Raw genomic sequence first — 26,258 nt, 5'->3', positions numbered from 1 at the left:
TATTCTTCAACCTCTCCACATTCCTTTTCACTAGGAAATGCTGTTATCAAACTCATCTTCAATATCTTCCTTAGTAACATATTGTAATTCAAAAATGAACTGATTTCTTCAGTCATAGAGTATTATGGGAATCCCCTCCCCCCTTAGACCACCATTCTCACTGTATTGAATCTGGTTTCTTTTATATAAAATTTCTCAGTAATGATCTGGTATCTAAGATATATAAGTAACTAACACACACACAAGCATACATATATACATATATACATATATGTATGTAGATATATATATACACATGCATACACAACAACATATGTATACATAAATAGATATGTAGTAGTAGTAGTCTCTCTGTAACCGAGGATGACAATCGTCTTTGTGCGTTTTTGTGCACAAAGACACTTGTACATGAAGATTTAAGTGGAAAAGTCGATGCACAGAGACAGTCCCACTCTCTCGGTGTTGGAAGCCTGGGTCCAGTGGCATGAAAAGTCATTACACCTGGAGACTTCCTCAGCTGCATTGGATGGCCGGGTTGTCCTTTGTGCTCCAACACGCCCTAAGCACTCCACAGTGCTTTGCTGAGTCGCCATCTCAGCCGTTGAACCTTCTTATTGGTTTCTTCTACCTGTTCCGCTGAAACAGTCTTCACATTCTGGGTGAGCAAAGCCCTAGTTCACCAGGGGTCGACGATCCGATGGCTACCCTCACAAAGTTTGGCCAGCCTGGCGAAGCCGTTGCCCGGGGTGTGGCCTCTGCCACATGCTAGCAGCTACTGGGAGCCACAAGTGAGAGCTGGGTGTCAGGTGAGGGTCAGAGGCTGGAGAGCTGCCCTAGGAGGGCACGACTAGCCCTTTATGTAAACATGCATAAAAGATTTATATACCATATTGTATATAGAATTAAACTTACATAAATGAAACTAAAAAGCATTCTCCAAAAGCTAAGTGGTCAAAGTATATTAATACAAAGTTTTCAAAAGGGGAATTACAAAATATCAATTTTAACTCATAGCTTGCAAATGACCTAAGATGACAAAACATAGGAATAGTCAATATTGAAAGAGTTGGAGAACATAGGCACAGTAATACATTGTTGGTGGAATTATGAATTAGTGAAGTTATTTTGGAAAGTATTAGAATTATATAAATTAAGTGACTAAAGTGTTCATATCTCTTGACCTAGAAATTCCAATAATTTCCATAAAGCTCAAGGAGTTTATTGATGAAAAGTAAAGTTCAATCAATTAAAAAAATGATAGCATCAGTTTTTAAGCTTGAAGAACTAGAGATAAAGGAGCTACAAGAAAAAGCCTCAAAGGAAAATGGTAATTGGACCCAAGTTGAAAAAACAATCCCTAAAAGAGTTAAAGAAAGTGATAGGTGAGGCAGAGGAAAAGTGGTAAAAGGTAAAAGAATGATGCAATGAAAAGAGAATTAACATCTTTGTAAAATAGACTCAAAAACTTATTGAAATATATGCCATAAAACAAAGAAGTATCCTTCTGGTAAAAGAGGTTCAAAAATTCATTGAAATAAAGAACTCATTAAAAATAATGGGTCAAATGGAAAAAGAAATGCATAAGCTCACTGAAAAAATGATTGCTTAATGCTCTGACTTCCTGCAGGAGTGGTTGGAGCCAGAGCTAATCACAGAGTGATGCTGCTGGCCAGCGTGGTGTGTTCTTTAGTTTGGACTGACCCAGGATAGTTCTCAGTCCAGAGTATAGACCCTGTGTGAAGGTGATGCTACTCAACAGGAAGAAGACTAATCATTTTGTTACACACAAAAAAATTATGAGATTTATTCTCCTACAAAAAAAGTGAAACAACATTGGATCAAAGAGGAAAACAATAGAAAGTAGTCAGCAAGATTATTTTTAAACTGTTCAGAATGCAGTTAAGAAGAGCCAAAGGAAATATTTCCCAAAGCACAAACCAAGGAAAAACCAATGAGAATCTGTTTAAAACAACACAGCAGTGGAAGAGATGGGGAATGACTTCCCGATATGACACAGGTTTTAGTAGATTTAGAAATAGCCTAGACGAGAAGCCCTATAAATGTACTCTGTGTGATAAAGGTTTCAGTCAGAGTTCAACTTTTTTCCAGCATGCAAAAAAACACACTGAAGAGAAATCCCATATCTGTACTGATTGTGGGAAAAGCTTCTTTCATAGCTCAAACCTCATTCAGCACCTATTAGTTCATACTGGAGAAAAGCTCTATAAATGTACTGAGTGTGGAGAAAGATTTAAACAGAGCTCAAATCTCATTCAACGCCAGAGAATTCACACTGGAGAGAAGTCCTATCAGTGTGATGAATGTGGCCAGTGTTTCAGTCAGTTTCCTTCTCATCCAACATCAGAGAACCCACACAGGAGAGAAGCCCTATCATTGCATTGAATGTAGCAGGTGTTTTAGCCAGAGTTCTCACCTTAGTCAACATGAAATGGCAAAAAGAAGAGAAACTTCATAAAAGCCATGGCAAATATACCAGGAAAACTCTTGATATTGTGTTAAAATTAATGCTAAATATATGAAAATTATAAATCTTTTATTTGCAAACGAAGTGGAAAGAGTGAAAGTAGAGAAATACAAAAGGATAGAGAACACATTAACCTATCTAACTAAATATTATTACAGTGTTTGGCTCAGCCAAGACTTTCTAACCTTCAGCCAGAATTAAAACATCGCCAGAAGGCAGGAAGAGAAAACCAGCTATCCACTTACCCAAGTTCCCTTTAAGAGGCAGGTCAAGACAATGACTTGAGCTGGAGATGACACCTGAGGCCAACTTTCTTCTTGAAGTGACTCTCTTCATAGATAGAGTCCACTGTTCTTAATCTCAGAAATTCAAATTTATAGTGGCTTCTTGTCTCCTCCCCTCTTCACAGAGGCCAATCACAGCTTCCAAATTGTCTGGCACTGCCCAGGGGGTTCACAATTTCTGAGGGTGTGAACTCTCTTTTGAATTCTTAAAAGGCAGTTTCTGACTGTTTGAGTTAGAAAAAAGGGTGGAGCTCTCTAAATAGCTTGCTGGCTTCTCACCTAGCACTAAGTAGGGTGTGAATTCACTAACTGGTTTGTGAGCTCTTCCACCTAGTTCAAACTTGTGTTGATTCAAACTTATTGTTAACTAAAGTGCTAACTACAACTAGGCAAAGAGAATAAAGGATTCTGTTTTCCCAAGTGTACTAAAAGAGAACAAATAATTCCCTTTTATAGTATCAAGTTGGAGAATCCATACAGTAAGGAAGTTAATGTCTTTACTGTGTTACAAGCTTTAATAAAAATGGGGAAAAATCACAAAAAAATATTATTGCTTAAAATTTAGAATTGGGAACCTGTAAGCTGATTACTCCATGAGACATGAAGAAAAAATAAAGTCAAATATTTGAAAATTAGAAGAAAATGTGAAATATCTCATTAAAAATAAACTGACCTGGAAAATAGACTGAGGAAAGATGATTAAAGAATTACTAGACTACTTGAAAACCAATCAAAAAACAATTTAAACATCACATTTCAAGTTTTTATTGAACTAAATTGTTCTGATAACCAAGAAATAAAGGGTAAAATAAAGTGGAAAGAATTTTCCCATCTCTTCCTGAAAGATATCCTAAGATGAAAACTCTTAGAAATGTTATTTTTATTATATTTTTTCTTTTTCAGATTGCGTGAAGAAATAATTTTAATAATTATTTTCTGACATTTCATGATCCAAGTTCTCTCCTTCCCCTTCCTAAGTTGTCAGATAATGTGATATAGGTAGTACACATGCTATAATGAAATATATGCTTCCATGTTTTTAATTTTGTGAAAGAAGATACATATTGCTTACACTAGAGAAAAAAGTCACGGAGGAAATAAAATGAAAAATGTCATAGTTCCACCTCCATTCACACTCCATTACTTCCTTCCATGGCAACAGATAGCATTTTTAATAATGAATCTCTTGGAGTTGTCTTGGATCCTTGCATAACTGATATTAGTTAAGTCATTCATAGTTTAATATCATACATTATGGCTGTTACTGTCACAGTGTTTTCTAGGTTCGGCTCACTTCACTTTGGACTACTTCATATAAGCCTTTTCATGTCTGTTTGTTTTTTTCTTGTTTTATGATCATTCTGCTTATCATTTCTAGTGGCACAATAGTATTCCATTATAATTATATATCATGACTTGTTGGACAATTCATTGACAACCCATCAGTTTCTAATACTTCACAACCACACACACACACACACACACACACAGAGGCACAGAGAAAAACAACAACACTATAAATATCTTTGTACAAGTAATACCTTTTCCCCTATCTTTGATCTTTTTGAGATTGAGACCTAATAGTGGTATATTTGGGTCAAAGCATTTGCATGGTTTGCTGACCCTTTGGGGACTGGTTCCAAATTGTTCTCCAGAATGGTTGTGTCTGTTTATAGCTCTAGTATATATTAGTGTCATTAAATCTAACTTTAACCTTATGAAAAAATCATTCCTACTATTAATTTGAAAAATGTAAATTAAAACAACTCTGAAATACAACCTCACACCTATCACACTGACTAAAATGCCACCAAAAAAGGGAAAATGATAACTGTTGGTGGGAATTGCTAAAACTGGAATAATAGTACAATGATGGTGGAGTTGTGAATTGATGTAATCATTCTGGAAAACAATTTGGAACTATTTACTACTGTGTTGACTGCCTAATCTATTCCATTGGTCCATTACTCTTTTTCTCAGCCAGTATGAAATTGTTTTGATAGTGGGCACTTTATAATACAATTTGAGATCTGGTATTGTCAATTCACTTTCATATTTTTCTTCATCCTCACAAGAATATGATAGCCAAATTTCTGAGCTTTGGGGTCTAGTAGAAAATATTGCATGTAGAAAGTAAAAATTCAAATATTATAAAGTCACAGTGAGGATCAAAAAAGATTTAGCAGCTTTCAGGTTAAATATGCAAAGGACTTGGAATATGATTTTTTGGAAAGAAAAGTAGCTACAATTAGAAAAAAAATCAAGAATGAATTAGTGGCACATAAGGAAGACTTCTTACTGTAGAAGGGCAAATGGGGGTGGGTGGACAAAGATTGAATCTTACTCTCATTGTAATTGGTTCATAAAAGGGAAAATATATACACATACTCAGGTTGATGACTCAGTGTGACTCAATAGGAAAATAAAAAGGGAAGGGGATAAGAGATATGGGATAGAGATAATAAAAAGACACACAGATTAAGGGAGACAGGGGTCAGAAGTAAAATAGATTTTTGAGGAAGGACAGGATAAAAAGAGAGAAAGTTAAACAAGAAAATAGAATGCAAGGAAAGATCCAATTAGAAATTATTGCTGTGAATGTGAAGTTTACACATAAAATTGAAGCTGATAGCAGAGTGAGTTAGAAACCAGAATTCAACAATATGTTATTTAGGTGACATGCACTTGAAACAGATAAACACAAATTTAAAATAAAAGGCAGGAGCAGAATCTTTTATGCTTCATCTGAAATAAAAAATACAGGGATAGAGATTATGATCTCAGGCAAAGCAAAAGCAGAAATCTAATTAAAAGAGATAATCAGTGAATCTACATTTCTCTAAAAGACAATGCAGTAGTAACAAATAATTTTATAGCATTTTTGATGAAAGTTTAATTTCTGAAATATATAGGAATTGCATGAAATTTATGAAAATAAGATCAATTCTCCAATTGCTAAATGGTCAAAGGCTATGAATAGGCAGTTCTCTGAAAAAGCAGTTATCAAGAGTCATATAAAAATGCACTTAATCACTATTGTCTAGAGAAATGCAAATTAAAACCACTCTGAAGTAGCACCTCATACCTATCAGAAAAGACAAATGCTAGAGGGGATGAGGGAAAATATGCAAACTAATAAACTGCTCCTGGAGCTGTGAATCTGTCCAAATATTTTGGAGAACAATTTAGAACTATGCTCAAAGGACTTTATGTTCTATTACATATATATATATATATATATGTATATATATATATAAAACCAGCAATACCATAATAGATCTGTACCCCAAAGAAATCAAAGAAAAATGAAAAAGGTCCGAGATGTAAATATATATTTATTTACAACTGTTATTTTTATGGTGACAAAAAATTAAAAATGGAGGGATTCATTAATTGGAGAATGATTGAAAAAGTTATAACACATGATTGCAATGGCATACAATTATACTACAAGAAATGAGGTGGTGGATGGTTTCAGATTTAAAAAAAGTAAAAATATTAAACAAAAAACATGACAAAGACTTATATGAAGTGATGCAGAGTAAAGTGAGAAGACCCAAGAGATCATTATGCACAGTAACAGCAACATTGTAGTGAAGTTTAACCATGAAAAATGAGTTTACTCTGACTAGTACAATCATCCAAGATAATTCAAAGGACTCACAATGAAAAAAAAATGTTATTCACCTCCAGAGAGACAACTAATGAGCTGTGTGTATGATTTGAAAAACATTTTTCACACTTTAGTTATTTTTCCAATATAATTAATATTGGAAATATGTTTGGCATGATTCCTGATGTATAATTGACATCATTTGCTTGCCTTTTCAATTGGTTAAGGAATCATGAGAGAAGAGAGAATTTGGAATTAAAAACTTAAAAAGAACAGAATATTAAAAATAAAGAAATAAAGGCATTTTTAAAATTATACCAATAATGATGATTTTTCAAAATGAAAAATTTGGCATCTTGATATGCCTAAAATATTGGAATACTATCTTCCCTTTTAACTGAAGCATCTATATTTAGCAGTAGACCTAGTTATTCATCCATAAGGTCCACAATGAAGCTGCAACAGGGGAATGATTTTCTGACAAGACTCTTAACAACATGACCTGAGTCCATCTTTACCTATGGGTATTAGACAGCTGGCAGAATCAGAGATCATGTCAGAGAATGGCTAAAAAGTCATCTCATCTGCATAATAAAACATTTGCCAGCTTCTATTTTCTTTTTTTTTCTGAAAGCTCTAGAGTAATTATACTTTGCACTAACTGGAAAGCCACATTTAGCCCAGAGTAATAGAGAGTAATTCCAAAAGATTCAAGCCAATGACTCTCAGTGACTATTGAGGGCTTAGATCTCTTTAACCAGATTTAATACCAAATCTCTACTCTTTTTCCTCTACAAAATGAAATAATAGGAAGGAATCAGCTCTAAAGGTAAGTAGGATATGGACAACTACTCCAGGGGGCAATTAGGTGCTCTAGCAGATGGAGTATCAGGTAGAAGGTCCTGGGTTAAATTTGGCCTCAGACACTTCCTAGCTATGTGACCCTGAGCAATTCACTTAACCCCTATTGCCCAGCTCCTAATGCCCTTCTGCCTTGGAACCAAAAATTAGTTTTGATTCAGAAGAGGAAAGTAAGGGTTAAAAAAGAAAGAAAACTGCTTTCTCTCCTGTTATTTACTTCTTTCCTTTTCCATCCCTTTTCAAAAATATCTTGATACCTATCTCCATAAGAAACAATCTTATTTTTTGGACTAATTTCTCCATTCATTATTCTTTTTCTTCATAAATTTTTATGGTACTGTCCTGAAGAATTTAAAGTCATTTACAACCTGGCACTAACTTATGCTTTCTAGCCTTATTACATACACATTATTCACTTTCACGTCCTTTTTGGTCCAGTCAAACTGGCCAAGACACTTTTTACTGTTCCCTGTATTTGCTGATGGATTGAGTGATTGTCATCTCCCATTAGTCAGTTGAGCCTGTTAAACTGGGCCAGTTGCTCCCAGCAGATTGATGGGCCCCATTTAGCAAAGCACCTCCTTAGCTTCTGCCTCACAATGGCAGCCAACATCTGTCCACATCTCTGGAGATTCCCAGCTTTTAGACAGAGAAGGGATAGGGAATGAGGTACTGAACTGGTAGGTCAATGAACCCCATCCTGGCTAACTCCTTCCTACTCTGCCATTACTGCTATTCCTATGCAGTCTCTTGAAACAACTTCCATTTCTACCCAGTGACAAATCAAGGTGGAGTGCTGCCAAAGCCCCTCAACCTAACTCAGCAAGTATCTTTCCACAGATTTTGGAAGGAGGTTGTAAAAAGGAGATGGGAAAAAGAACTCACTCCTCTGCCACAGCAGGAGACTGGACTGAGCAGCCTCTGCCTGAAACCAATGTACTGGTTAAAGAGTCAAAGCCCTGAGCCATATTTTCTTCTGCTCTCCCTGGCGATCCTCTTACACAATTCCAGGGTATCTGTAGGCATATTTTATCTTTCCTATACTTGTGTAATTGAAACTTTCTTTTCTTCAAATTTAAGCTGATTTAGGTCTGATCTTGTCTTAAACATTATGAAAGAAGTATTAAGCTTCAGGGGTATCAGGAGATACTATTGAGATCTTATTGTTAAGATCTGGCTCAAAGGAGACCTGCAATAGGAAACCTTTCCAGGTTCATTCACCTGCCAGAGCTCTCTCATCTGCAGTTCCTTTCCATTAAGTAGATAAAGGCATGTGTCTTGTATATACCTAACAATATATATGTTCTCTCTCCATTAAAAGCCAAATCCTCTAGGAAAGGAAATAAATTTCCTTTCTTGGTATTCTTAGCATTCAGCACAGGATATTATAGGCAGTAAGTTCATAGTAATTTTATTAATTAATTGATTGATGAGCACTTATCAACTTGGACTGATGCAAAGGAGTTGGTTATAAAAGACATGCAAGGCTTCTACAAATCCCCTGTTTAACAACTTCCCAAGTGTGTTAGTTGAATGTCTTTTATTTCTAAGGAGGAAGGAAACCCATGTTTCGATTCCAGCTCTGCCACTAACTCCTCATTCATCTTTGAGCTATTACTTAATTTCTCCAGATCTCAGCTCAACCATTTGTAAAATGGGGTTTAGGTTAGATGATCTCCAAAGCCTATTCCAACTCATAACATTATATAATTCATTCCCAGGGCCAATGATCCTAAGAATTGGGAGAGGAAGTAATTCCATGGGTAATATCATATGAAATAATAAAAACTAAGGAGGAAAAGAAAGAAGCTTGTTTTTATATTTCATGTATTACATACTAGACGTAAACAGATTTTATGACTGGAATACCTCACCTTTATAGGAATGTTTAAAAACACCAACACATGCCCATTTGTCAGTTTGGGGAGAGTAAAAAGCTGACCTTAAAAATGTGAACTTAACCCTGACATTTGATACCATAATGTGTAAGGCACTAACTGTTTGTACCAGAAATAAAAGGAGACCTAACAGCTATGAACCTTGGGGAAGAAAAAAAAAAGGCTCAGTTTTCTTTAGTGATGATTGATAAAGGAAAACTGAGGTTTGCCACAGCAGGAGTTGAAACAAAATATATAGAGTGAGCTTTCTCTATCCTGAGAGTGAAGGACAGAATGTCCTGTAGAGAAAAGTCCAGCTCTGGCAATAATAGAGTGTGCAGTTCACTCATCTGGCTTTCATAGATAGGCACATGCCCTGCTGAGGGTTTATGGGCCTCCCTCACCCTGGGGAATCAGGTGTGAGCTACCAATTAGTCTTTCTAAGGCAGCAGGAGTTTCTTTGGGGACCAGTGACTAACCTAATCCCTGGAAGCAGCTATATGAATTGAGTCTGACAAAACAAGGTTTTAACCCCCACTTTTCTACAAGTCTTTCTGGTTAAATTTATTCCTATTATCCACATGCCTGCTGCTCTAATTCAAAGCAATACTCATGTTTATAGACCAGGCCTGACTTTTTTGGTCTGTTTTTTTTTTTCCAATTTCTTTACCCAATGTGAATGAAGAGTGATGTCATCTGGCCTCAGTGTGGCATTAGTTAACAGTAAGAAAGATTACACTTGACCTTCATGATGCCTTTGGCGTCACTGGCAAATGTACTTAAAATAAATGTCTTTTGTCTGAATCTGTCATGTGGATCTGATGAAATAAGCACACCATGCCTTGTCATTTCCCAAGAAAGGGCACATTCTGCCTTGTTTTACCTTTCAAATAGCACCCTTATTCATCAGGAAATTAATGGGTACCACCTGCCTGCATTAATATAAAGCATTGGAAATGGTCTAACCCAGTTGTAGTGCTATTACCATATTTTCACTTTGTAGGATAATTGCTAAAAGTGCTTTCATAATGCATCTGTTTTGAAAAGGTAAAAATGCTTTGCAAATAGGCAAAAGCACACTATCTCAAATATACTTAATAGTTTTCTTAATTAGTATATTGGTCCTTTATCAGGACATAAAGAGTGGAAAATATAATTATTGCAATTTCAGTTATAGCACATGACAGTGAACCATAGTATTCCCTACCACTATGAGCAACTCTGCCATACCATTTCATTCTCTAAAATAAAAAGAAAACATTAATGAAAACTCATCTCTTTGTAAGCCAAATAAATCAAGGCAGAATACGTCCTCATTCTCCCAAATGTTACCCTTGCTGCTTTTCTATATAATATTCAAACTAATTTTCTAGTCTCAGTTAATGTTAGTGCTTAATTTGAACAAATCCCTTTTTCTTGTTGAATCTCCATATTTAACTTGAAGATAAAGGGGTTGTACTAGATATCTAAGGTCTCTTCTTCTTAAAGCTCTATGATTTTAACTCTCCCTCCTATTTCCTGGGAGAGATATTTCAATTTCCTTGTTTAAGGCTCTAGGTTTTTTAAATTTCTAATTAATTGGTTAGAAGTAACATGTAAGATATTCTCTTAGATCACTGATACAACTTTCTATATAATATTGTGCTGTAAAGGAAAATGAAGCTAAATGGATTAGTTTTTTTTTTTAATTTCATAAAGAAGGAAATATATACAACTCAACTAAATAATATCCTGGGGGTAAGTCCCTGATTTTTTTGTGGTTGTTGTTGAAAGCATCATATAAACAAAGGACTTAATTACATTTAATGAGTAAAGAAATACATTCATTCATTTATCAAACATTTAAGTGGCCTCTATGTTCAGTTAGCTGTGCTAGATTCTGATCATTGTGCCAACGGCAAAGAAGAATTTTGGGAGGATATGAACATAATGAGCATGATGTTACATGAAAGTAGTGATTTAAATATTCCAATGCTGAAGAAATTCAGCTTATTAAAATTTTGGAAAGTTGTGTAATATTGCACAAATCTATTGTCATAACTTGAAACAGACTTTTAAAAAACATAATAATAGACTTTCAGATTTTTAATTATATTTGAAAGGTTTAAGAGTCATAAGGAACCACAGAGTTCAAGTCCACCCTAATTTTTATTGGCTGAGGATATTGGGGTCTTAGGGAAGTTAGGATTTGTTCAATATCACACAGAAAGAACCAAGATTTAAACCCAGATCTTTTGACTCCATATTTAATAGTCTTGCAACTCTAGTATGCTGATTTCCAAAGAACATTTAAGTCAATTTCTTCCTAAAAGGTATTCACCACTAACCAACATTTATTTATATGCCTCTATCATGTTTGTCCAATGTCTTACATGAATGAATTCATTTGAGCTTTATAACAATACAGTGTATCACTTACCATAGGGAACATCTCAACACTTTATAGATAGGGAAACTGAAAGACAAAGAAGTCTTTAACTGTATACCCATGGTCACCCAACTTTTATTGATTTTCCTAATTCTTCATCTAGTATTCTATCTTTCCCCTCTAAAAATCTGTGTAAGAAAAATCATTACCTCTCAAGACAATCCAGTTTGGGGCAACTATTAATTGCCAGAAATATTTTCTATATAATACATAAAAACATAGCATGTATCTTCAACTTTTACCTATTGTTGATAGTTCTCTATGGGACCAAGAACAAAGTTAATCCCTCAAAAACATTATTGAAGATGGCTATCATGTCACATCCAGTTCTTTCAAATGATTCTCATATGTGGAATTTCCAGTTCATCCATTATTCTAATCTCACTTCCCTGTATTGTGTGTGTGTGCATTTTTTTTTTTAGAAAGTCTCAGTTACTTTATTACAAAGCATCTCACTTTTGATTTTGGTGTTTAAAACAGTGGAAAGCCTGTCCCAGAGCAGAGATGTCAAGGAACAGATCCCAAGTGCACTGGATGCGTGGCCCTCCAACCCAGCCAGCATTCCAGGCTTCACCAGGACACCTCTGAGGGGTGGGCTCACAGGGAGGGGAGAGCAGAGTGGGAGGGGGACACACAATTTACATAGAATCCAGCCACTGGGTCAGATTAAGACAGTAGTTTTTTGGTGGGTATGTTCAGGTCAGCAGCTGGAGATGGTTCTCCTTACTGATCATTATCATTTGGGGCCCCAAGGGAGTCGTAGGGGCATTTAGTCTTATCAAATTAGAGAAAAGTGGAACTATGATATCCCTCATTGTGAACACTACACAATTCAACTCAGCAAATATTTATAAATAATTATACTTTTCATAAATTTCAGTTATATATACTAATAAACATTAAAAAAGAATGTTCTAGGTGTTGACCATAAAAGGAAACACTACCTCTACTAATGAAGCATGAAAATAACATTGTTCTGATCATATCAAACTCTAGAACTCTATAAATTCCCCTAAATTAGATCCAGAGTCAATGCAGAAAATTTGTCTGAGTTATTCACATAAAAAAACAAGTGGATGTCTCCTTTCCAGATTAAGCTATGCAGTTTGATGGATAACCTAAAGGGCTTATCAGTCAGCAAGTATCTACTGGGTAGATAATGTGAATGGACAAGAAATTAGACTGAATTAAACAGCAGACCTAGCTGGATACATTTAAAACACTACTTTTTTTTCACTAATCTCAAACCTTCCCAAAACAATGGGTGATCTTTTTAATTTCAGAATCCTTCTGATAACGTTGCAAACCAAGAAATGTATTCCAAGAATTAAAGCAGCCTGTCACAGAAAAGATAATAGAAAGGTATATGCTAGTAGTGAGTTGGCTGTAGCATATCATCAATAGAAAATTATATGGGAGAGGTATATCATCACAGAATTAAATGAGAGGAAAAGAATGTGGGTCACTTATCACAGATATTTTAGGATAACTAATGTGAGTGCTCCATAGAGAATGATCACCATTTGGGAAATTTGGAGAAAGGTCCTAAGAATGTATTTACCACAATGAGATCATATGAATAGTTAATGATTGTCAATTTGTTAGAAGAAGGACCCATTTAGGTTAGATTACACTCACAATTTTTTTTGGAGGGGGCTACGATCTCATTTTGTTGGATCATATTGAGCTTGCAGTTTACTAAAAGTCAGAAATTGTTTTTATTTAAATTTTATTTACATATTGATACCATTTTTAACATTCATTTTCTGAAATTTTATAATTTATGTTGTCTCATTCCCTCCCACCCTTTGCCCTCCTCAAAAATACAGGTAACCTAATTTATATTGTACATACATTATCATATAATATGTATTTCTATGTTTGTCATTTTGTAGAACACTAGAGAAAAAATCATAGAGGAAATAAATTGCAAAATGGTATTTGCAATCTATATTTGGATTCTACTCTTTCTATGGCAGTGGCTAAACTTTATTTATGAATTGCTAGAAGTTGTTTGTCTCTTGTGTTGCTGATAATAATTAAGTCATTCACAGTTGATCAGCATACATTATTATTGTTACTGTGTATGATGCTCTGGTTTAGCTCATTTCACTTTGAATCATTTGGCATATCTTTCTAGATTTACTGTGTTCATCTTTTTGTCATTTCTTTTGGCAAAATAGTATCCCATTACATTAATTTATCACAAAGTGTTTAGTCATTCTTCAACTTCTAGACATCTTTTTAGTTTCCAGTTTTTTGCCACCACAAAAAGAACCACTAAAAATATTTTTGTACAGGTAGGTTCTTTTCCTCTATCTTTGATCTCTTTGGGATAGGGACCTAGTAATAGTATAGACTCATCAAAGGGTAAGTACAGTTTTATGGCCCTTGGGACGTGGTTCCATATTACTTTACAGCTGGCTGTAAAAATTCACAGCTCCAACAGAATATTAAGGTCTCAATTTTTTCAGACTTCCTCCAACATTTTATTGTTTTTATTTTTTAATGAAGTATTAATTAGTATAGCCTTTCCTATCATATATTTATATATGTGTCATTGATTTTTTTAAACACAAATGCAGGACATTGCATTTATTGCTGTCAAATTTCATCTTAAGAGATTTAGCCCATCATTCCAGCATTTTGACATTTGTTTGGATACCAATCTTTCTCCTCAACTGGTAACTATTCCAACAGTTTTCCTTTTAGGAAAAAAAATAAAAACTAGGGCCTACTATGATATGATAAATATAGGTTCAAGTTTGGACCTTTTAATGAGTCTCAGAAGCTCAATACTTACCCTTCTATAATCACTGTTCCACACAACTGACAGTGATTTTAATAAAATGTAATGTGTGTGTGTGTGTGTGTGCGTGCATATGTGTATGCATTTCCTTCAGTTGATTCTGAGTTCTCTGCAGAAGATGCAGAAAAGTTTTTTAGTAGTCCTCTTGGCCTGCTTCAAGGAGTATTGAAGGCCTCAAAACCTTTCATGTTTTTGAAAGTGTGGGTAGAGACATCATAGACCAATGATGGTGAACTTTTTAGAAACTGAGTGCAAAAACTACAGCAATTACACTGCATGTGAGACCTCTGCCTTACCCCCAGATAGGGGAGGGAGGAAGTGCTTCCATTGGACTGCTGGGAAGAGGGGCAGGATATGTAAGAAATGTCCTCAGATTCATGTGGAGAGGGAGAAGGGAGAAACCTCCTACAGCATGTGCTGGAATGCATGCCACAGATTTGCCAACATGATAATAGAACAACCATGCTTCCTTGGCCATATTTCTTTAAGTTTGACTACAAGGGATTCCTTTTAAAAAAGTTAGGTATAGAAACAAATTGTGAGAATTGTTTTCTGGCATATTAGGATTCAGATTTTCTCCCTCCTTCCCTTCTGACCCTCCCTGAAGAAGGAAATAGTCTGATATAGGTTATACAAGTACTTTCTTGTAATACATTTTTTCCATATTGCTCATGTCATTATAGAAGATACATCACACATACAATAAAAATCTCATGAAAGTAATGAAGTGGAAGATGGAATATTTTGATTTGCTCTCACACTCCAAGAGTTCCCTCTTTGGCTAAAGATAGCATTTTCATCATGAATTTCTTGTGGATATCTTGGAAACTTGCTTCTGAGCGGATTCCTACTGGCTATTTATGGAAGTCATTTTTAGGGGGTTTTCCCCACTTATCCGTGAAATATTTCCAAACTTTTTATTGCAGCTTGAAAGATTCATAAGGAAGTAAATTTACTCTTTTAACATTTGGTCTTTCTAAGTTAGGACATGGATGTATTTCTGAGTCACATCTTTTATGGAATATTCTAACTCTTACTTTCACCGTCTGTAATAAATCTACCTGCTTTAGTCTTCTTCAGCCAAGCCCCTTCCTATAATCTGACCCTTTCCTTAATGCTTTCTCATAACTCCTGTGTAAGGTCAACATTATCTTACATTGCTTGGATACTGCCCTTAGCTTCATCACACCATCTAAGGATCCTAGAAGATAGACTTCCTCTCTACTTTGCAACAAAATAATAAAATAAAATTATATTTTGACATTAAATCTTCACAAATCTGGGAAGACATCAACATCTTCATGTAATTTAGAACTAGAAGTAATTTTGGAAATAACCTTGACTTACAATACATTTATTTTAAATGTGAGGAAAACAAGATACAGAGTTATATACACATCACTTATTATTGGCAATAAGTAGCAGGTCTAGGATGCAAACTCAGTTCTGCTGATTCCAAGTGTTGTACTCTTTTCAATGTCCAAAATATACTAAAAAGATCCCAAAATACTGAAGAGAGAGATTTAAAAATATAGCCCTATGTAAATCAGCTCATACTTTCTTACTGTAACAAACTCCCTATATAACTATATAAACTCTCTCAAGAGAATAAATGTTAATAGGCTTATGAAGCTCCATATCTATATAAAATTTTATATTTTGTTCCTTTTTGTTCTGATTTCTTCATTAGATCTAAATTAGTGTTAAACAATGTTAGAAAATAATTTTCAAATATAACAGTTTTTGATTTATTCACTTTTATCATCGCTACATAAACACAAAAAATTATTCATCTTCACATGGAAACATGTTTCAGAACAAATAGTTCCACCCACAATAGAGAACATATTATATTTCATGTGTAAAAGCTGTTTCTAAGTAAGAAGTGCCAACAGCAAAACAGATTTGTTGGAAATAAAGTGACAAAGTAATCATTTTTAATGCTAATGGGCTTTCTTTTGCTTTTTTAAGATTTATTTTTTGCATCTGCATGTATTATACAATTCTATATGCACACACATATATAATGTACATAGAAATGTATGTGTGTTAGTATATGTATGGGGATATACATGTATATGTTTCCAGGATTATTATTTCATCCTTACAGAGAATTCTTGGTATGGAAACTTCCTCTCTATTTTGATACATGCAATTCACCTGAAAGTTGTAGACTTAAATGATATCATTAAGCACTGGAAATATGAGTGATTTATTAGTGGTCACATAATGAATCAACAAATGAATCAATTAATTAATCAACTTAATTAAACATTTATTAAATAATATGTGCAAAACACTATGTTAAGTACTCAGAATATAAATAGGAAAATAAGACTTTCTTTGCTCCAGTATAATTTATATACAGAAGTATAAGAAAACAAATATGGGAGATTTCAGCAGCAATTCATTTGGAAAAGTTCCATTGTCTTCAGGTTTCAGGAATAAAGCAGATGTTAATGCTTTTTTAATATCCTAAGAGTTATTTTTGTTGAATCCTTTGATAGTACTAAGGCTTTTACTGACAAGAATCTCTTTTCTGAGTTTTCTTTTGATATGACTAGAGCACCTATAAGAGTAGTTGCTAGGATGCATCTTCACAGGGATTGCTTACAATCTTGATATTCTCAAGATTCTTGGGTTCATGGTCCTAAGCTTTCTCCATTGGGATCTGAAGGAGAGAGTGGTCACGGTGGTGGTGGTGGTGGTGGCTCAATTTCCCTGTATACACTGCCTCCTGTCTTCATCCTTAGGGTTCCTCATTGCTTTAACTCAGCTTGTTTAACTGCCCTGTGAGTGACAATTAGCATTTGGTGGGGATGATTGGCTCCTCTCCATAAGATTGTCTTCTCCAAATTTTGACTCTGAGACCTGGGCTAGAAGTGTGACAGGTAGTTCTGGGAGGTGCTAATACTTACCAGGGTTATAATGATTATAGGTCTATTAGTGATAGTTGCTCAGCAACTGTTATTAAAGAAGGTAGGTCTCTTTTCCAAAATGATTCCTCTACTGTGGAAGCAGTTCTATTGGTTTGTGCAACAACCATTATTTCTAAGGCTATTCTGCCCCATCACCCTACTTCTTTAAAAGAAGAAAAATAAATAATGTCTCCTCTACCTTCTACACCATTTAGCCACATTCACTATTCCTTATGAAGTCAATTCAGTTCAATTTAAAAAAAATATTAAGCACTTACTATGAGCCAGATTTGGTGCTACATGCAAGGGATAGAAATAGATCCCTCCCCAAAAAAAGATAATTCATTCCCTAAGGAGCTTGCAATTTAATAAGGAAGACAACACACAAAGGGAAATTGAAAAGAGTGTGCATGCATGTGTGTGTGTGTGAGGGAGACAGAGACAGAGAGACAGAGAGAGACACACAGAGAGAGAGAGAGAGAGAGAGATAGAGAGAGAGAGACAGAGAGAGATAGAGAGAGAGAGACAGAGAGAGAGAGACAGAGAGAGAGAGAGAGAGAGAGAGAGAGAGAGAGAGAGAGAGAGAGAGAGAGAGAGAGAGAGAGGAATGGGGTTACCCACTATGTATCTAGTTGCCTGAAGTTGAAACCAATCAGAGCAAATGGAAAGTGGACTGAACTGTGAAGTTCAGATTCTGCCTTCATTAAAGGAAAGTTCTTGATGGATTTGAGTGCTCCCCCTCCAGCCCTCCAATAGGAAGGAAGAGGAGACTGAAGGAAGTAGAAGTGACTTTTAATGATCAGCTTACCTTGAGAGGGCCATTTTTTTCCATGAAATTCAAATGTATTTCATCTTTAGAGTTCTTATTTTAGAACAAACTACTAAAAACGGTGGGAGTAGAAGCACCAAAGAAAAACAACTGCTTGATTCCATCATTTTCCTCATACACCTGGGCCCCCGCTGCCATTCATTTTCTTTCTTTTCAATTTCTCTTCTGTATTGTCTTCCCCTGTTAGCTTATAAGCTTCTTGAAGATAGTAAGTAGCTTTCTTGTTCTTACTTGTCTCTCCAATACTTACTTAAACTATTACCTGGCACTTAATAATTGATTATCATATTATAAAATTATAGATTCTAAAACTATAAGGAACATCGAGAGAAGTTACTTACTAAATTACAATAACTGTGATAACGGGTATCTGATGGCATAACATTTAGCATGAGAAAAAATATGGTGTTTGAAAAGTATAGTTTTATATACACAGGTATATACTTCAGAGAATAAGTGAAAATCTCATTTTACTTTGATATTCTTCCCTACATTAACATGTAAAATCAAATTTTATTCATTTATTTTGTTTCTATATCACTGAAATCTCTGTGTCTGTCCTTTTCTCCTTCTGTTGGAGCTATTCTTTATAACAATTATTTTTAAAAGATAAATGAGTTTTCTGAGGTATCACTCCACACCTAGCAGATGGACTAACATGATAGCAAAAGAAATTAATAAATGTTGGAGGGGTTGTGGCAAAATTGGGACATTAATACATTACTGGTGGAGTTTTGAATTGATCCAACCATTCTTGAAGGCAATTTGAAACTATGCCCAAAGGATACTACTAAAAGACTGTCTGCCCTTTGATCCACCCATATCACTGCTGGGTTTGTACCCAAAAGGGATAATAAGGAAAGAGACTTGTACAAGAATATTCATAGCTGTGCTCTTTGTGGTGGCAAAAAATTGGAAAATGAGGGAATGTCCTTCGATTGGGGAATGGCTGAATGAATTATGGTATATGTTGGTGATGGAATACTATTGTTCTTAAAGGAATAATGAACAGGAGGAATTCCATGTGAACTGGAACGACCTCCAAGAAGTGATGCAGAGAGAAAGGAGCAGAACCAGGAGAACATTGTACAGAGAGATTGATCACTGTACTACAATAGAATATAATGGATTTCTCTACTAGTAGCAATGCAATGATTCAGAACTATTCGGAGGGACATATGAGAAAGAATGCTATCCACATTCAGAGGAAGAACTGTGGGAGTAGAAACACAGAAGCAAAACAGATGCTTGATCACATGGGTCACTGGGGATGTGATTAGGGATATAGACTCTAAATGATCACCTTAGTGCAAATATTAATAATACAAAAATAGGTCTTGATCAATGACACATGTAAAACCCAGGGGAATTGTGCATCAGCTATGGGAAATAGTTTGTGGGGAGGAGAGGGAAAGAACATGAATTTTGTAATCCTGGAAAAATATTCTAAATTAATTAATTAAATACATTTTTAAATGAGTTTTAAAAAAAGAAGAGATTAATCAGAAGCCAATAGAAAAATCTGTCATTGTTCACAATTCCATAACTATATTCTCCCCCTCTTCTGCAAAGTAGACATGTAAGATTTCTTATAACTCTCCTTTGGGATTACATTTTTTCTTCATAATTTCATAACACTTATTTTTCATTGTTTTATGGCTTCTGTTCTTTTTATTTACTTTGATATAGTCAATGTGTATATTATTTCTGGTGCTTTTTATAATTTCAATCAAGCCCATGTTTTTCTGTATTTATAATATTCCAGCATATTAATATTCCATTAGTGTCAAGTGCCACAGTTTGTATAGACATTCCCCTATAAGTGGGTATCTACTTTATTTCCATGTTAATGACTCAAAAAATCATTGCTATAAATATTTTGGTGAATATGAAATCTAATTTTGTCAAAGACCACATTACATTATATATCTAACAGTGAAATTTCCTGAGACAGTGTTGTGGATATTTTAGCCACTTTATTTGCTTTTTTTCAAAATTCTTTACAGAATGATTGAATTAAGGCACAGTTCTATTAACAATGCATTAATATGTCTATCTCATCCACATCCCTCTGACAGTGACTATATCCATGTTTTGTCATATATCCCTGTATGATAAGGTGAAATCCAAGATCAATGAGATTTTAAAACAGTGCAAGAAAGTTCCCTAACATTCTATAGTATTTAAGCTTTATAAAGTGCTTTCTATACTTTACACCTATAAAGCAGATGGGATTTGTCTCATAATCCTCATTTTAAAAATAAAAAGATTGAGTTTTAGAAAGTTTAAAGGTTTTTCGCCTGTCCAACGCTGATACGGAAAGGGAAATGGCTGCGGACTCTCTGACTCCTGTTGAACTTACCATGGAGGAGTTGTGTCAGCCACCCCTGGAGGCTAAATCCGAGCTTCTAGATCTTCAGTGGAAAATGGGTATGGCAGTGAGCTCAGACAATTGCAGATCTCTTAAGTCTCCTTATGTTGCATTGATGCAAAAAGTGGCAGATCAGTCAGGCCAGATAACAAACAAGTCCTTTGAAATAACAATTCCACAATTTCAGCATTTCTTCAAACAGTTTAAAGAAATGACTGCTGTTATTGAAACTGTGTAAAAACTACTCGCCTTATTACCTTTGTAAAATATGTATATCATTTGATGTAAACACAATTCCATAAAGATTGAATGCTGTTTCTTAAATGTAGATGTAATTTCTTTGTCATTTTCATAGGGTAAGATAGTACTGTTTTAGGCTTTATTCATGTGTTACAACATCCCAGAATCTCATATTTAAATAAGTATTGTATTGACAATTACAAATAAACTTGACAAAACAAAGATGCTTAAATAAGGTAACTTGAAAAAACATGCAGTAATTTGTAGTATTAGTAAAATGGTGGTATAAGAGAGAAAAGAAAATTTTAACTTATTTGAGTTCAGGTTCAAAAAGTGGCTTGATCAAATATAAATCTATGAAACTATCAACATTAGAAACTGGACAAAGCTATCCTTGAATGCCAGCACAAACAGAGAGTAGATGGATTCCTCTATCCAGATGAATCTATACAAAGCATACTAAGTTCTTCACTTTGGAGATGGAAAAAGATTTTAATGCATTATCTTACTAACTAATGTAATTAGAGCAAAGATATGGCATTGGAACATTACATAGAAATAATTGCCAGTGAGTTTTATAGGAAATGTTAGGAAGTATTTGTTCAAGAGTTCATAGTTAAGTAAAATGTATAATGTTGATGAAACAGTATTGTTTTGCAGATGTTACCCAGCAAAGGTTATTTGTGTTCAAAATGCTCACAAATTTTTTTCTTATGCTTTAATTACAGGATTATAGATTTAGAAATGGAGGGAATTTTTGAGGTCAAATAGTTTAATCAACATTTGAGGCCCAGAGAGTTTATAATTTGCACAGAGTCATACTGATAAAGATAAATGAAAGCCAAAATTTGAATCTAGGTCTTCTGACTCTAAATCCAGGACTCTTTCCACTAGACTACCATTGTTCATATACCTGGAAGATATGTGAACTGAGACTTAGGAGACTTGAATTTTGGTTTCCATTTTGCCACTAAATTACTTCTGTACTTTGGATAAGTCACTTAACCCCCATGTTTATCTTTCTTTATTTGTAAAATGAGAGGATTGGCCCAAATCTTTAAGTTTCCTCCTACCGCTAAAATTTCAGAATCAGAGGAAAATCTGAATTATTATTATGCCAAGGAATAGTTTTTCTAAACTGAAATTTTATGTAATAGATAAAGCAAAGAAACCACATCTATTTCTAGTAACTGGAACTTCAAATCTATTAGTGTTTTCAGACAAGAAGTGGGGCTGGATCATTCTATTTTTAGGTGATAGCACAAGAAATACTATGTGCCACAGATTTTAAAATATTTGAAATTTAGAGACCTGACCAAAAAAAAAAAGCTGCATCATTTAATGTAACTATCCTTGCCTTAATTGATAGCAAAATAATTGGCCCTTCCACCTGAAAAGTAATTTTTCTTAGAATCTAGTCAGATACCATTCTGCTCCACATTTTTCACATCCATGGGATTGGTGACATTTGAGTTAGGTCTTGAAGGAAGACAATAATTTAAATAGGTAGAAGTTTGAGGTGGGAAACACTGTATACAAGTATGCTGAGGTAGGAGAACTTGATATGACTTTGGGAATTATGAATAATTCTAGTTTAATTGGAACAAAGAGTGTGTGTAGGGAAATAGAGTGAAATACTGCTTAGACACTGATTGATTTGAAGAAAGCCTTGAATACCAAGCCAAGCTGTCTGTATTTTATTTGATAGGTGATGAGGAGCCTTTTAGGATCTTTGAACCAGAGAATGATGTAATCAAACTTAGACATTAGAGTCATTTAAATCATCAAGCCTCTGAATCAAGAAATATTTCTGTGGTCAAAATACAGTGGGGTTGAAGATGAGAAGAGACAGGGAGAGCATTTAGGAGACAAAACGGTAATCCAAGCAAGAGATAATGAGATCCTGGCCTAGAGTGTTGGAATAGGAGTGGTAGAAAGTAACTAGATGCAAGAATGAACTGTAAAAAGCCACAAGAATGAAGTTTCAAATCCAAATTTGGACATTAGTCTGCATGGTACAATACTGCAGAAATTTAGCTCTTGGAATTCATTAAGAAATTTTAATAAAAGATTTGACAAACATGAGATCCAAAATCCAAATCTGGCCTCCAACACTTCTTACCTGTGTGATCCTGCACAAGGGCAAGGTTAAATGTTAACCCCCATTCCCTACCTTCACCAATTGCCTGCCTTTTGGAACCAATACTTGGCAGAAGGTAAGGGTTTTAAAAAAAAGATTTGACCAAGAAAGATTTTTTTACAAATCATATCTAAGAAAAATGCTGTCATTAGATAATGAGTTTTTTTGGTGTTTCATCTGTCATACTTTAAAGCTTATATAGTTATGTTCCAGTTAATGACTTTAGGCAAGATTACAGAGGCAGTTATGTCTATAAGATCAATATTTAAAATTTTTCATTTTCTGACTGCAACAAATGCCAACAAACATGAATATTGTCATATACAAAGAACAAAAGTGAAAAGTGTATATCAAACCATGAATTTTCATTAAGCTTATTTCATTTTTAAGTTTGTAATAAATTCAACATGCCAATTTCAAAAAAAAAGAGAAAGTTTAAAAGTTTTTCTTAAGGTTAAATGCTAAATAAAATATCAAATACAGATTTGGAAAACATGTTATATATATTGGTAATGCATTTGATGAAAAAAAACTCTACAATGAATCAGATATAGAGCATCTTCAACCTCTTCTTTTTGAAAATAAAAAAAGTTAGATGTGTGAATGCATTACATATGTTGGTTTAGATTAAAGCACTTATGAAAAAATTTAAAATACTATTCCCTTCTAAAAATGAAACCCTTTCCTCCATAAAAGACATTTTATTATAGATAATACCATCTTCTAACTTGTTGCTAGAGTGAAAAAAAAAAGCAATACCATGCATGGAGAGAAATGGCAGTAGTTAAAATATCATTTCTCATACTTTTTTATTTTTGTTAGTTTAGGAAAGTCATTTAGTCTTTCTTAGTCTAGCATTCCTCATCTAAAAAATGAGGGTACTCTGTTAATTTTTCTACTGGATATTTCAATTTGATGTCTCATGTTCATCTCAAACTCAATACATATGAAAAGAACTCATCTTTCTGCTCACATGGTTAGAAAGCATGAAGTAATATTTGAACTCATGTCCTCTGACTCTGTATAATATTGCTTTTTCCACTCTACCACCAGATTGGAAGATCCTCGTGTTAGTTATACAATTTGTGTATTTGGTGGTAGAAGATGAGTTGGATTTTTTGAAAGGAATTGTGTATAAAAAACTTATTTAGTGCTTTGACTTGGACCACTATATTTCTCTCCTTTTCTGGACTTCCATATATGAGATAGTAGGTAGGTGCCACAGTAGAGAGAGTAATGGTTCTGAAGTCAGAAAACACTCATTTCTTGTCTCATATACCATGATATCAGGCAAAACACTTAGCCCTTTATTGGCTTATAATTTTGAAAATAGGGATAATAATAGCACTTACCTCTCAACAATTTGTGAGGATTAAATGAGATATTTGTGAAGTGCTTTGCAAAACTTTTTTATAAAGTGCTAGCTATTATTCTTATTTTTGTCCTTTTGCTGCTATTGTTGTTGTTATGGGCAACATCATATTTCTAGTGACTAAGGCTGGAACTGTTCAGTATTATTCTCAACTCTTCTCTAACCAACTCACATATTAAATCAGTTGTGTAGTCCTGTTTCTGTATTTACAATATCTCTCACTTTTCTCTTATTCACTCAGCCACAAAACTACTTTAGATCCTCCTTGCTTTTCAGCCACACTATTGCAACAATGTCCTAATTTCTCTCTCTTCTTTTAATCTCCACCCACAATATCCCATCCTTCCCTAGGCTAACAAAATGTCTTCCTAAAGGGTTAAGTCTGACCAAATCTACATGATTACAATGTAAATTCATTGAGGGTAGAGTCAGTTTCACTTTTGTCTTCCTATTCCCAGTGGTTAGCATAGTATTTGGTAAGAAGAAGGTGCTGGTTAAATAACTGATTAGATAAAAAATCTATATCTATGATGACTCTATGTTTTCCATTACTCCATTCTTCTTTCTACAAGAGAGAAGATAATAAAGGCAGAAGGGTGGAGTTAAGATGAGGCTAAATTAATTCAGAGCACCTCACTGTTTGTCATTGCTACTACCATAGAAATTTATTTTTGCCACTTGACAGTTAAGGGATGACATCTTTTAAAGTTATTTTATGCACTTTAAGAAATGTCAAAAAATAATCCAAATATACCTTTAAAAAAGTCCAAGTCAGTGAATTCATTAGGCCACTGAAATAAACCCAGGTTATCTTGCCTATTAACTATAGCCTGCTATATTCCCTTGTATATTTATAATTTTTAAAATTCTACATTATACTCTTATAATATTGGGATGAAAAATTCCTTTGACATGCTTAAGGATAAAGACAGAGTGATCAATTTTGCCAAGATCAGAGATGAACAGTGTAAGCATTCCACCTTACCTTCTTATCCCCAAAATCAAATATTTTCTGGGTTTCCTCATCCAAAAAAAGGGGAGGAAATCTTCCTATAATTCTACTAATGCCTCAACTTTTAGTACTACATCTCTTCATCCCAACAAAGTTAATTCTCAAAAAAGAGTTAAGTAAATTTGTTGTTTCCATTTTATCATAATTCTTACTCCTTGACTCTCTGTAATCTTACTCCTGTCTCCACCACCAGCAAAACAATTCTCTCCAAGTTCTCTAAATCCTTTCTCATTCTTCTTTTTCTTCCATTTTACTTTTGTAAAATTAAATGGTAATATGTCACTCCTTAATATGCTTTCCCAGCTCAGTTTATGAGACATTACTCTCTCTAGCTTTGTAGATGAACTGTTTTGTCCATCTTCTCTTGGTTCATTTTCTTCCATTCCCACATGAGTGTGGATATCACCCAAGACTCTACCCAAAATCTTCTTTAATGAGTTCATATCCTCTCTTTAATTACTTTCAGATATTACCTCTATGCATATGACTCCCAAATCTACACATACAGCCATGATCTCACCCTGAGCTCCAGCTGCACATTTCTAGTTAGCTTCTGATCAGCTCTACATGGACTTCCTTACAGTACCTCAAATTTAGCATCTTACAAATTGATTTCGTCATCTTACCATCAAAAGTTTCCTTCTCCAATTTTCCTACGTCCCTTCATGACTCTACCACCCTCTCTGTCACCCTGGATAAAACCTCAGTTATATTTGTCTCTTCCCTTTCCCTAACTCTCTACTACCCAACAATTATTGAGTCCTATTGATTTTATGTCTAGAACACATTTCACTTCCATTTCTTTCTCTTTACTCATACTGTCATTACCCTACTCTAGGCCTTCATCACTTCTTCCCTGTACTATTACAATGGCCTTTTGAATGATATCTCTTACTATGTTATTTTCTTTCCCTTCAGAAACCCATTCTTTACATAGTGTTAAAGATAATTTTCTGAATGTATAGATGTGATCATGTAATTGTGTGACTCAAAATATTGAGATTGCTCCCTAATACACC

General features: G+C 34.4%; 3 protein-coding genes across 7 annotated transcripts in view; 2 read left to right on the top strand and 1 right to left on the bottom strand.

Moving 5' to 3' along the window:
* SNTG1 (syntrophin gamma 1) overlaps nucleotides 1-26,258 on the bottom strand; it is a 1,241,132-nt gene that overhangs the window by 608,061 nt on the left and 606,813 nt on the right. The gene's annotated exons all lie outside the window — the stretch shown is intronic.
* On the top strand, nucleotides 1,680-2,540 carry LOC107651759 (zinc finger protein 22-like). Its single transcript, XM_056821072.1, is given in 3 exon segments — nucleotides 1,680-2,348; nucleotides 2,350-2,445; nucleotides 2,447-2,540. Coding segments are annotated over 3 exon segments (645 nt in total). The 5' UTR covers nucleotides 1,680-1,893.
* Nucleotides 20,468-20,720, top strand: LOC130458402 (COMM domain-containing protein 6-like). The gene has a single exon (XM_056823899.1). It carries the CDS (start codon nucleotides 20,468-20,470, stop codon nucleotides 20,711-20,713), a length of 246 nt encoding a protein of 81 aa, XP_056679877.1. The 3' UTR covers nucleotides 20,714-20,720.

This window comes from Monodelphis domestica, chromosome 3, assembly GCF_027887165.1.
Source record: "Monodelphis domestica isolate mMonDom1 chromosome 3, mMonDom1.pri, whole genome shotgun sequence".
Lineage (NCBI taxonomy): Eukaryota > Metazoa > Chordata > Mammalia > Didelphimorphia > Didelphidae > Monodelphis > Monodelphis domestica.
This window is presented reverse-complemented; position numbering and strand designations above follow the sequence as displayed.